Below are 14390 nucleotides of genomic sequence, written 5' to 3' on the forward strand. Positions count from 1 at the left end.
GCTTAAGGGGCTTTCTAATGAATGATTCATAAGGCACAACACTTGGTGAAAGTTTTGCAAATGGGGTTGCAAGCTTTGGGTTTAACCATGGAGGAAACTCCGTAATTAAGCGCGCTCAGGCTGGAGTAGTACTGGGATGGGTGACCTCCCAAGAAGTCCCGATGCTTCACCCCTGTGAGCATCACCTAGATCCAATGAGTGCTGAGTGTTCCATTTATTCTCATGAGAGATGGATTCATGTTGAATCACTAATCATGAAACATGGGTCAATGAATTTGACTCAAAAATCAATTAAATCCTGATAGCAATATCACAATGTTTCTTTATGTTGTGTAAAGAGTGTAATTTGAATAATGAAAACTAACACTTTATATTAGTTTATATGGAACATACAATGAATGTTCTTTATCTAAAAGTGGTATCAATTTTAGTAAATCAATGATATATACAAGAAAAATTTGTAATGAATCAGTTTTTTATAATTATTAATAAATAAAATCTTAAAAATCAGTACCTTATTGTTAAATCAATAGCATTTATTGATACTAAAATTAGCACATAAAATGTTAACCACCCTCTCACAACTATTGGTACCTGTTCAACTATTGGTACCTGTTCAACTATGGGGTCCTTTCCCCTACTTAATTGTGATCTAAAAACTGCTTGGTTGTGCGCTCCAGCCATATGTGTGTCTAGATTTGCTACTTAGGTGTTTGGTTCAATGACTTGATTGCGTTCTCGAGCTGTGCAGAGATGTCAACTTGTGCTGGTTGTGTCTACTATACATGCTTACACCTGCCAGCTCAGATCATATGCCATCTCCGCATTTGAACATTCAAACCAGTCTATAGTTTTAGAGCTTAAATGTGCCAGCAAATCTAAATTCTTTGGACAATCCATTTTTAATCTGACGAACATATTAAGTCGTCTCTTCTTTGGCCAGCGGACATTGAGTATGCACCGATTGGCTATTTTAGCCATATTTGGGCGCTGAATATATTTATCGAGTAGTGATTGGTTTTAGAAAGACACAGGTTATTAAATCGCAGACAGGAATGGCATGGATTCCCATCGGAGTGTCGTAGTAAATGTTAACGGGCGAGGTATTAACGTTTTCTGTCACTGCAGGGCATATAAAGTCGAGGCTTGGTTTTTGTGAGCTGTGCTATTATTATTCTTAAAAATCAGGCTCAACATTTTGCTTCGGGCATATCATGGTTCAGGAAGCTTTCATGATGGTGTGACTATTTCAAAAGATTAAAGGATTGTATGCATTAGAACTTTTTTTCCCCTGACGTGGGATTTAGCTGGTGGGATTGCATCGTTTTCTTCTCACATAGCTTCTCTACAACACATTTTGACGTTTAAATAATGAATCCAACCAAAAGCATAAACCATAAACCAAAGATAAACGCTCCAGACAAATCATCCATAAGCCTTGAATGTATATAAATAAAAATAATAAACACCTACTCTCTTTCATGCCAACTTTGAAAACTTTTTAAGTACATGTTTCCCACTTACAACTATCAATTAGATAAGTTATCCCAAATCCTTGCACTAAGTCCATGCCACTCAGAAATTTGGAAGTACATGTTTCCCACTTAATACTTTCATGTTACAGGGTTAAATTGGCAGGATTTCCTATGCTTCACTGCCTAATATTGCCTCCAATCGTAGAATATACAACTAACATTTTTTCTCAAACATGGATTATAACACAAAAAATGCAAACCACTCGAAAGCAAAGCCCAAAGATATATCTCCAACCAATTATCCATAGGTCGAACGTACAAATACTCTCCTTTGCACAGAAAACTTCAAAAATTTGTATATATTTCAACTTAAAATTATTAGCCAAATATAAGTTCTTCATTACATGAGACTGCCAACCAATTCAGAGAGTTCTAACAAAACTGTAGCACTACCTGCAACTAAAGAAAGCATGAAATTTTTTAAAAGCGAAGCTTCGTAAAAAACCATCGGTTCTTTCCTGTCTTAAAACGTTCTTGGAAAGCATCTTTTACTCCCTGCAAGTAAAACATTAAAATTAGTTGTTTATATTGCCAATCAATAAACTTTTAATATAGATGTCACCATAAGCAGGAAACAATTAAAAAGAGTGTGATAACACAAACATTTCTAATACTATCAAAAATAGAGACATCATGATACCAATACAGAACAACAATCAAAATGCGGCAACTTTTACAAATGTCAGTCTAAAGCAACTATACCCGGGTTAGAGGCTAAATTTGTAAAATAGAATGCCAAGCCCTGAATAAAGTAGCTCTACAAATTGAAGGAGTCATTGTTAAGGGGTAACAATACACAATAAAATTATAAATAAAATTTTTGATCCAATTACGATTCAATTGCTACTATCTCTTATTGCTACTATCTCTTGTATGAGCAATCAAAGGATCATTGCTGACGTGATGTGGAACCCTCAAATCAGCTGGTATCGATGAACATCTTTGTGAGAATGCACAGTAGATATTTTTTCTTATACTTCGACCCATTTACCTCTGCATGCTTTAGACATCTGGAATCGGTTCATGGTTAGGTGTGTTATTCACTTATTATATGGTAAACTGCTAAAATTTGAGATTATAACACACATTTCAAACTTTATCCATCACATCCCCATTTTTCACTACATTCATCAAAGTTAAGGGCCAGTTTGTTTGTCAGCATAGGAATAGAAAATTGGAATGGAAAATTAAAATAGGAATGGGAATGGAAAAGAGTAATCCCATTCTTGTTTGATTCACCTGGTATTTGATTGGGAATATGTTACTCCCTTGTTTGGTTGTAAAAAAACGGAATAGGAATAAGGTGAAGTTTTGTATTTTTTAAAATAGATATAATAAAAAAAATGTTTTAAAATTATTTTTTTTTAAATAAAAAATCGAAAAAAAAAAAACGAAAAAAAATTCAAAAAAAATTGAAAAGAATAATTTAAAATTTTAAAAATTTTAAAAAAATTAACCAAAAAAAATTTTTAAAAAAAAAATCAAATTGGGAAGAGGAATGGCCCATTCCAATAACAACTATTTTTTGGAATGGACATATGCTCATTTAGGGGCAAAATTGTAATATGTTTGCCTATTCTCTATTCTGATTTGGGAAACGGAGAAAACATTTCCTATTCCTATTCCAGCAAACAAACGGGCCCTAAAACAGATAAACCTAGCATAAACCTAGCATAAGCATTTTGGTTGTGAAGCGCATAAGAGTAGATCGTACTAACAGGCGGTTAATTGTCAGCTTACTGAAAATAAACAATTATTTTCCTTTTAAATCAAGAAGCAAATAATGTCGCTCACAGAATAAACTGCAAGGCTGAGAAAAAGAAAAGCAGCTGTTGCAAAATTATATATAGTAGTTACATGTTCCCTGATCAAGACCAGCTTAGAGTTGGACTTGTCTTTGTGACAATACAACCAAGGTGGGAGTAGGGTGTAACATTGAAGTTCTAACAAAAAAGCTTGATTCGGTTATATAAAATTTTAAAAATATGAATGCAAAAAGCAATCAATGATTTTCTTCAACGTGTACTGGACTCCTTCCACAAATTTAATTCCTAACCTTCAATAGAGGATAATTGCCTTACATAAATAAATTCAACTTTGTAGAAATTTTTTGATATCTTAGAATAAATTTATTATACTGTAACAAACAAAAAAACAGTAGATGAGTTCTTGGGGAGTAATTTAATTCCTAACCCTCAATAGAGGATCATTGCCTTATATAAATAAATTCAACTTTCGATAAAAATCATGATATCTTAGAATAAATTATTATACTGTAACAAACAAAATAACAGTAGATAAGTTCTTAGGGAGAGGATCTAGTAGTTTATAGCACTTCTTGATTTAATATCTAATATTTTTTATTATATTGCACTACTAATTAAATCAATATTTTTTATTATATTGCACTACTAGTTGACTTTAAAGTTGTTAGCATTGATAATGACTACCCATTGTTGAATGAAATGTACCTTAGGCTTAAACTAAAGAGCAATAAATCATGTGATGCCAACTAAATGTGCGAACAAAAGTGATTTAGTGCACAAGTATCACTCTCATTTTGTTGGGCCTTATTGGCCACCTTGGAAAAAAAACATTTTAATGTGATCATAAAACTTATTTAAAAGGAGGGCCTTGCCAAGCAAGTTGTAAAACATTGGAGTGACTTAAAACTTCCAAATAAGATTTTGAAAAGTGAGAAGTTGATATGTTCAACTAATAGATCATCTCCCTGTTAACAATTAACATTAAGATATTATAGCCATTGTGAGATGGTCTTCTCAATTCATTCTGGTGTCAATGAATATACTTGTGAGATTATAAATAGTTAATTTTCCTTATATTTTCATCCATTTACTGGATGAAGTGCTGGTGTTATAAATATCCTTATATTTGCATACTCAAGACATTTTGAATCATTGTGAGTTTAGGTGTGATATTCCACATTACATAGTAAACATAATATATTTCCTATACCAAATATGACAGTAATATATTTTAAATTTACAAGCATCGTCATATCTATCACCAAAAGTTAAACTGAGCTACCTGGTAAAATATACAAATGTGTGAGCAATCAAAATATGCAGCTTTCAGAATAGATAATGAAAGGCTATTGTTGATCTTTCCAGCAATAGTAACACTAGGGCAGGAGCACCCTGGCATACAGGCAATCAGCACCACCCAAAAATAATTTTCATTTGTTTTATTTTAATTTTCGTATTGTCCGGCATCTCTCATATAAACAACAAATTAATTAGCCAGGCATAAGTTCTCCAACCACTGCCAACAACTTACCTATCTGGACCCCAATGAAAGCTTTTGGACAGTGCATAGATATCCATCAAGCTTTAGAATGATATAGTGGTATAATTTTGGTATTGTTCGGCATCTAGACTATTTGACAAAATGACTTAATAATGGATAATGGACTCCATGGTTTGCAACGACCACAGAATATGTACAAACTGAATTTGTTGAAAAGGCTTCAATTACATCCAAGAGAATGCAATTAGCTAAAACAATCAACAGCAATTGTCAGATTCTTTTCAACCTCCACATTCGTCTTCGGGAAAATGTGGAATTATAGACAAGGCACCATAATTGTTTGATATAAATGCTTCAAAGAAATGTTGGTTACTTCAAACACATTTATGAAATAAATTGAACTCTACAAAAAAAATAGCATAGGTTTGTGTAATGCAACCAGTAAGAAAAGTTGAACAGCTGAGAGAAAAGGAAATGCTTTAAAGGGAAGAAGAATCAATTCATATACACAAGATTTTGTAGATTAATGTGTAAAATAGGGAAGGGGGGGGGGGGCTGCATGGAGAAAGAGGGAGAGAGGGAGAGCAACGCAGAAGATAAGGACGGACTGTGTGATAGCTACTAAAGAGGGGTAGTAGCAGCCAAAGGAAGGCGGATCAAGAACAAAAAGGAAGGCAAGCTAAGGGATTTGGGAAGAGAGTTGAGCACCAGAAAGAAGTTTTGCGGTGTGAACAGTCCTAGCAGGGCAGTGCATTGGATTTCCATTGAAAGTGAGGTACAGCTAATGAATGAATGTTTGCTCTGAATAGAGAAAGACAAAGAAATGAAGAGGAGATATTGCGTGGAAAGCAATAGAATAGAGACCATATTTCAATGTTCAGATATGAATGTTTGAACGTTTTTGTAGGATCTATATAATTGTTTGTGAAATTTGTGGGTTCACTGTAGTAGGAAATTTCTAAATTGGGCAATGACAGATACTATTTTGGATCTGAAAGACTACTGTACAAGAGTTTTTTAATCTATTCACTAGAGTATATATTTCGGAAATTGAAATTTATGGAAAATATTTTCCTTTTTATGCCTCAACTCACTTGATTTCATCTAAATTTTTACAGTCCCTTAATAATTAACGTTCCTGAAAACAAAGGCCCTAATATCCAGTAGGAAAGCCACAAGAGGTCCCGTTTCTCATTAAAAAAGGTGCAAAAACTCAAGAGATCAAAGTGAAGAGACCAACCTTTAGTGCTGTCACCTTCTTGTCGTTTGTTTCCAGCTTATCAAAAGTTACTAGGGCCTTTAAATCCACATCCAAAGTATACCTGCAACAGAACCAGATGCCCACAAAACTCAGCCACATGATCAACAGCCACAAACAAGCATAATTTAAAAGGACAAACAACAAGAAAGCAGACACAAAGAAACAACTTAAACACAATCGAAGAAAACTAATTTAAAGCGACGGGTTAAAAAATAATTATCTCTTGCAATTACATAATTCAGCGTTTGGAATCAAATCCTTACACACATAAAATTGCATGGGACTTAAAAAATGGAAAAGAACAGCAAAATGGAAAAGACAAGAGTAAATATGCCCTAAAAGAGAGATCGTCTTACGATAGAGGGTAGAATGAGACTCTCTTACCTGGTAGGCATAATGTGACTGTAGTTTGCGACCTTGATAAAGGCCTTCAATCTCGATTTCTTGGCCGTTTTCTTGGCCGAATCTTTTCGAATCACCTGGAACACATTACATACACAGATGGATAAAATATACTAAGAACGGGCTCGAGAACCAGATATTAATAGATTTTAATGATATGAAAAAAAAAATTAATTTCTTCTGCCTACTTTTTTCGGGTACTTCGCAATGCCTGCTACCAGACAATGACCATAAGGTCGTCCGGTGGTTCCATCATCAAAGTTTTTGACTATGACCGCCTTTCGGCCTGCAAATCGGCCCTGCAAAAGAATAACAACCTTGTTCTGCTTCAAGAATTTAACCATCTTCTTCTGCTTCTTGGCCGCTCTTAGCGGCTCCGCCTAGTATCTGTTCTGGACAAAAAAAAAAAACCCTTATTTAATCGTTTAAAAACAAAACAAATCTTCAACAAATTACATTCGAGATGGAACATACCCCAAACCCTAAACCTGCACGCTGCAAAACCCTAAGCCAAACCTAAGCCCTCGGACTCAACAAACTCATGTAGCTTTTCATTAAGCGGTCGCTTTCTCTTTAAAGGTAAGAAGACTCTTTTTTTTAATCAAATCTTTGATTTTACAATTTCAATTCTAAAATCTTATAGAGCTATTTATTCTCAATTTATTATTATTCACCTTAGTAGACACCTTTGAATTGATGATTTAAGTAATGATTAAGATAAAGGTGTATATGAGATTTTTAATTATTTAATTGTTTCACTATTATGATGTTGTTGGAAAGTTGATTGGTACTAGTGATCAATATAAGGGTAACATATTATATCTGAATTCTGCTACAAATACATGTCTTATTACAAGGAGTGAAGTAAGAAATGACGATGTTTGGTTATGGCATAAAAGGTTATGCCCTGTTAACTTTGAGAACATGATTTAGATTAGTAAGATTCAAAGAGTTAGAGGTTTACCGAGGTTAAGCAATCCTGACAAAGTGATGTGTAAGGAATGTTAGATTGGTAAAATGAAAAAGTCAAGTTTCTCAAGCAAGACCTATTCCTTTAATGATTTATTAGAGTTGGTTCATAATGATCTCTGTGGTCTTATGAAAATAAAAAGCTATTACGGTGATCAATATTCGAGGTTTTTTGTTGATGACTACTTTAGAATGATGTTTGTAATATTTAGAAGGATAAATCTTATGCATTCTAAATGTTGAATTGGTATAAGGAAATAGTTAAGAAGGAAAGAGGTAAGCAACTGAAATTCTTAAGATCTAATAGAGGAGGTGAATTTATCTCTGATGAATGTATTGTCTTCTACAATGAGAATGGAATCAAGAGACAATTGTCTGCATCAAGGACTCCACAACATAATGACACTGCTGAAAGAAGGAATAAATCCATAGTTGATTGTGCTAGAACATTACTGATTGAGAAAGGAGTTGCACAAACATTATGGAGAGAAGTCATAAGTGTTGTTGTTTACACCCTCAACCAAGTACAATTGATGAAAGGTACAAGCAAAACTCCTTAAGAACTGTGGTGTGGGCATACACCTAATGTTAGTTACTTTAAAATCTTTAGAAGTAGGTGTTACGTACTGAAAGATATTAGGAATGGAAAATTTTATTCTAAAGGAGATGAAGGAATATTTATAGGATGCTCCACAAGAAGCAAAGCTTATAAATGTTTGAACAAGGTATTGACAAAATTGTGGAAAGTGCAAATGTAAGGATTGATTAGTTTGCATATAAGAATGACGAAGAAAGCCAAAAGGAACCTAAAGACTATCAAAAATTTGTATATGTTCAAGAAGGATTTCCTGATACTTTACCTAAGTTACAATAGGTTGAAACTGAGCAACCTATTGAGCCCCCATCGAGTGAAGAAAATGTTGTATAATAGAGAACCGAGTCTATCTTCCCAAAGTATGTTAAAAGGAATCATTCAATGAACCAAACAATTGGAAACAAAGATGCAAGAGTAATGACAATAAGTAAGTTAAGAGAGGATGCATGTTTGATTTCTAAATTTGAACCTAGATCAGTCAAGGATGCATTAGCTAATGAAAGTTCTAGATTCAAGCAATGAAGGAAGTTATTGACCAGATTGAAAAGAACAACACTTGGATATTGGAATTAAGGCCTAAGGATAAGAATGTTATTGGTACTGAATATATTTTTAGGAGTAAGATAAATAACAATGGTGAAGTGACAAGGAATAAAGCAAGACTAGTGTACAAAGGATATGCTCGAGAAGAAGACATTGATTATGTTGAGACATTTGACCCTGTTGCTAGACTAGAAGGTGTGAGAATTCTAGTTGCATATAATGCTTACAAAGGATTCAAGGTTTACCAAAAGGATCTTAAGTATATATTTTTTAATTGAACATTGGAAGAAGAGGTATAGATTGAACAACCTAGAGGATTTGTTGACAAAGACAAGAAGAATATGGAATGCAAGCTATAGAAGGCACTGTACGGTTTAAAATGGGTATACCGAGCATGGTATGAAAAACTCTACTCTTATCTAATGAGAATTGGTTTCATTAAAACTAGTGAAAATAGTAGTATGTACTTGAAACTTTAATTTGAAGATAAGGTATTATTGGCTGGTGTATTTTAAATGGTGATATCATGTTGGAAGGAGATGGGATGATGTGTAGATATTTTACCGATGAAATGAGAAAGTAATTTGAAAGGAGGTCAATGATTGGTGAGATCAAACTATAAGTATAACAAACTAAAGATGGGATATATATTACACAATGAAAGTATACTAAGGAGATCCTAAAAAAATTTGGTATAGAAGTATCAAGACCGGTTGTTACACCAATAATCACTAGATGAAATTTATCAAAGGAAGATGACTCTACCAAGGTAAATGAGACCTATTATAGATAAATTATTGGTAAGATATAGTATGTGGTACATAATAGACCTAATATTTCTCATGTTGTTGGTGTAGTGATAAGATTTGATTCTAATCCTAAAGGGACACATATGATTGTTGTGAAGATAATCGTTAGATACTTGAAAGAAACTAAGGAGTTTGGCTTATGGTATAGAAAGAATGGACATTTTGACTTAAAAGTACACACTAATGTTGATTGGACAAGTAATGTGGATGACAAAAAAAACACAAGCGAAGGATTCTCTTTTTAGGAGAGAAATTGGTGACATTTATATGTAAAAAGAAAAGTTGTATTTCACAATCTACTATTGAGGTTGAGTATATTATTGTTGCAATTCATTGTTCAAATATTGTGTCTATCAAATAGTTACTTGAAATAATAGAAGGGAAAGTAAATGGTCCTATAATAATCTACTTTGACAATACCAGTGTTATAAACATTTCAAAGAATCTAGTGATGCATTCCAAGACAAAGCACGTATCAATTAGATATCCCAATTTGAGAAAACAAGTTCACGAGAAACAAGTTCAAAGTTAGAGTATATGAAGTCAAAAGAATAAATTGTTGGTATGCTCAAAAAGTCAATACCTAAGGATGATTTTGAGTACCTAAGAGGAAAATTAGGGGTCATTCCCCTATCTAATGTTCATTAGAGGAAGATGCATGCCGCATCAATTCATGCTTTATCATAAAATCTATCTATGAGTTGATGTTGATGTTCACTCTTTAGAAGCAACCTAAAGTTGTAAGGAAACAACTATAATTGATACAAGCAAGGTATAAGGTACAACTCCATAGAAAAATAGTTTAAGTATTGAGATACTTTTGGAGACATCTTTTGCATTGTTGTTAAGGGGGGGAATATGAATGACTAAGGGGGATAAGAGAAAAAGAAATGGAGATGAAAAACTAAGGGGGAGAATATGAAGATGGAGATGAATGCTGAAAATGAGAATGAGAACCTGAGAATCAATAGAGATAAACAAAAAAGAACATATTGAAGATGAAGAAAGAATAAGGAGAAGCATAATCAAAGGGGAAGACTAAAATAATAAAGTAGATGTGTTTCCAACAAAAGACTATAATTGATTATGTTGGTATTGGATGGTGTATTTTAGATGTATTCCAATCAATGCCAAAGGGGAAATTATTACTACTCAAGATGATGTTGGTGATGATCAATGCTAGCAAATCAAGCATTGAAAGGAATGTAGAAGAATTGGATTAGTCCTTATTTTTTCATTGACATCAAGTTTATTGACTTACTAAGTTGGATACTAATTTATGTATATTTCCAAATCATCTAAGGATGTGGTGCTGAGAAAACAAAAGGTTGGTAAAAGTTAGAAGATGAAATGATGAAGTAATGTTAAGTGTATGAGTTTCAATGGGCAATTGATGAATCAGTCTTTGACAAGGTAATAATAGTTTGATTATTTTCTATGATTTGTTAAGAGTTTGAAATATGTACAAGTTTTTTATGTTGATTGGTAATAAATGTTTGAAGTTATGAAGTGAAAAGAAAAGGAATAAGTGTGTGGAAATGGTGGTTAGTAAGAAAAGATATTAATTGGTGGAAGCATACTAAGCATAAGTTTATGAACTAATTTTATAAGTGTTAATAGAGAAAACAGGTGCTACTAAGCAAGATAGCATAATCAAGTGAACAATATTATCCAAGTAGATAAAGTTATTAGATAAAGGAAAAATACAACTCAATTAAGGAAAATATATTTTTAAATCAAATGTGGGATGACATCAATTGCGAATCTGGATTACTCGAAAAGATCTTATGAAAGATAAGAAGTTTGCTAGTGAAATCTACAAAAGAATTTGGCTAGGTAAGATTTGATGGAAGAGATTCAAGGGAAGGTTTGTGATCCAATAAAAGTTCAAGTTTCAAGGTGAATTACAACTAGCACGATGCATAAAAAAGTTTACCTAGTGTTACATACATTGTATGAAAGTCGAGAAGTGATCGAATGGATGATTCATAGAAGATGAAGAGAAGGGCATACTGGGTAGAAGAAAGTGTGAATCAAGTGAAGGAAAGAGTTGTTATGAAGTGTAGGTGTGTTGGTCGGCCAAGTAAAGAAGAGAGTGAAGAAGAGGATTGAGCATAAAGGAGATCTAAATAAGCAATGTGGTTGTTATTTTAAAATAAATCATTTCATTGTTACTTGCTAATTATTGTAACAAAAAATCTCTTAATTGAGTGGATCTAATAGTCTTATTCGCAAATCCTTACAAGGTGTCATTCTAAAAAATGTACTAAGTCCTTTAATAAGGCCACTCATGGATAGGGTGAACTAATCTAGAAGAGCTTTGCTGAAAATGCCCTAACATGGTCATATTTAATAGATGTGTTTGTAACTTTTAACAAGGTATTGGATGTGATACATGTTATTTCATCTATTTATTTGAACTAAGTTGCAATATGTTATTAGTTGGTTGCATGGTAAACTAAGTTATTTGGTAATAAGTTTTAAAGGGTACAAAATTGTTTCAAGGACCTCTAATAACTTATTCACCCACCTCCCCCCCCCCACCTCTCAGTTATCCAACAAATGTATGTTATGGTATCGAATTTGGAGATATGATGAGTTTATTTATATACATATGGGAGGCTTGATTGGCACCTACTTGTTCATTTGGTTGATTTAAGGGGGTGGTGAATTGTTAAGCATCTATTGTTACACCCAGAATTGATTTGATAGGTTGATTTGGGATCTAGGAGTTGTTGGGGTAGATACTTTGTGGCATGAGAATTGTAATCACCCAAAAATGGCCATCTAGACTATTATCCCCTTTTCTAGCATTTTTTCTAAATTTATTAAATCACTCATTCTTGATCAAATCTTCAAAGAACAAAATTCTCATTTTTTTCCTATAGTTTGACCACTATATTCTAGGTTATTATTTAATTAAAAGGAACTTGTACCCCTTTAATTAAATAAAAGACCCCACTCCCCACTTATCCTAAGCTATGCACACATAAAGTATTATTCCCACTTTAAAAATAAAATAAAAGTCTTCTTTCATCTCACATGGGGCACAAAAGTCAACTTACGATTGGTGGAAATGTTTATGCACATGGATCATTTAACTTTCATCCTTCACCCTTGATTAGATCCTTCTTGTCCTTTAATCTCCATCATTCGTTTATCTTTAAAAGGGAGAGCTCTCTCATCACCTAAGGAGACTCATATTTTTGCTAATTTTATGCTTTAGGAATCTTAGGTACCCTTTGGAGCTTTTGAGCACTACAACATTTGGGGTCAAATTGTAATGACAATTTGTGACGGGGGTGTAATTTCTAGTCATTTTCATGTTTTTTTTTGTAATTGTCCCTGATGTCGTTGCAATATTGATGTTGGTTTCATAATTGTGATGCTTGCACAAGTATAAATTTAAAAAAGAAAACACGATATAAAGCATTCCCCATTTGTTTTGATTGTGGAGAGTTGCGCGTGAAAGAGGGTGGAGAGCTCTGAATGTTGTTGTGCCCTCATCATTGGTGCATTTCGTTGTTGTGATATCTACATTTTGTTATTGTGCCCTTGCTCTACAATTTCATTTTTGTGTATCTCTACATTTCATTGTCATGCCCTTTCTTTGCAATTTGGTTGTCGTTCCTTTGTGATCTCTACATTTCGTTGATGTGCCCTTGCTCTACGATTTTATTGTCATGTCCTTGCTTTGTGATTTTGTTGCCATGTTGTGCCCTTGTGATCTTTGTGCCCTTGCTCTATGATTTTGTTGTTGTGTTGTGCCTTTGCTCTACAATTTCATTGCCATGCCCTAGCTCTACTATTTTCTTCAAGGGAGCTATGTAAATGTTTGTTGCTTTTCCTTCTAAACATGTATCTCTTTGTATTTCCTTCTAAACATGTATATTTAAAGATCTTTTTTAAGGTTCTTATTACATCTCAATAATGAGAGTCATTTATGACCCATTTTCTACTATTATTTATCCCTTTCATATGCATCTATACTCATTACTATATTCCACTCTATGCCATTTTCCCATCTTATGTTGCATAAATTTCAATATACATGAGTAATATTCAATTTAGTTTTTAGATAAAATATATAAATTTTTAATGTTTGATTGTATTTTACTAACATTTATAATGCCAAGAAAATTAGTATTTTGTGGGGAGGAGAATTAGAACATAAAATATCTTATTACCTATTATCACTACTATGACAAACTTATGGTTGGTAAGAAAAATATATTTATTTCAAACATCCAAAACGACAACTTCCCTTAGTCTATTTTCCACTATAACCATTGGAATGTGTATTCCTTTCAACAACTATAATATATCATTTTATTCCCATGATCTTTGGAGACACGATGTTCAAATCTTATTCATTACTTGTGTGTTCTTACCAACTTGCCACACACATCATTTGGTATTTTTGGTCGCTACAAAAAAAATTGTTTGTTATGGAGTACAAAATAATATACAATGGATCTCACATGGACAGGAAAATTAGCACTCGATCACTTCAAAAGCCATTGTTGATTCTGTTACAACCTCACCATTCCAAAATCATGAAGTAATAACTATGGAAGAAGACAACACTATTCATTTGCAATGATAACAGCAAATTGGCTATTCTTTGCAAGTCAAAATTATGCTATGGATTTATTATATAGTAACCATTATTCATATGGAGCACATATGACATTCTTTACACATTTGTTAAGACTATGTATATGTAAGTAACGTGAGATAGTGTTAAAAATATATATTCATTTTTGTAGGAGAGACTACTATACGCAGATCTGAACTGTATTACTCTGCAATAAATAAAAACATCATTCTCTCATGGTTGTAGCAGTGTAGAACTCGTCACTACTCTACTCATTGTGCAAACTAAGGAGTAAGGGCTTGCTCTTTGGAAAAACACAATGGTATTTCTATTTAGTGTTTTTTTTTAATGTATTGTTTAAGAGTTTAATTTCGTAATTAGTCTATTTGATAAATTAGATGTTCATGTTTTT

The 14390-nt window shown here is 33.1% G+C and overlaps 1 protein-coding gene across 2 annotated transcripts; it reads right to left on the bottom strand.

The window, feature by feature from the left end:
- Nucleotides 1-1805: 1805 nt before the first annotated feature.
- Nucleotides 1806-6977, bottom strand: LOC149531005 (large ribosomal subunit protein eL27y-like). 2 transcript variants are annotated; one of them, XM_089808740.1, is made up of 5 exons: nucleotides 6940-6977; nucleotides 6654-6852; nucleotides 6448-6542; nucleotides 6043-6124; nucleotides 1806-2030 (listed from the first exon to the last, which is right to left on the bottom strand). In XM_089808740.1, exons 2-5 carry the CDS (start codon nucleotides 6807-6809, stop codon nucleotides 1956-1958), a joined length of 408 nt encoding a protein of 135 aa, XP_089664866.1. In that variant the 5' UTR covers nucleotides 6810-6852; nucleotides 6940-6977; the 3' UTR covers nucleotides 1806-1955. The 2 variants fall into 2 exon arrangements, with proteins under 2 accessions (XP_089664866.1, XP_089664867.1); XM_089808741.1 differs by having other exon boundaries at nucleotides 6654-6857.
- Between the last annotated feature and the right edge of the window lie 7413 nt (nucleotides 6978-14390).

The sequence above is a fragment of the Cupressus sempervirens genome, chromosome 11, assembly GCF_028749045.1.
Source record: "Cupressus sempervirens isolate cs-2001-9-10 chromosome 11, ASM2874904v1, whole genome shotgun sequence".
Lineage (NCBI taxonomy): Eukaryota > Viridiplantae > Streptophyta > Pinopsida > Cupressales > Cupressaceae > Cupressus > Cupressus sempervirens.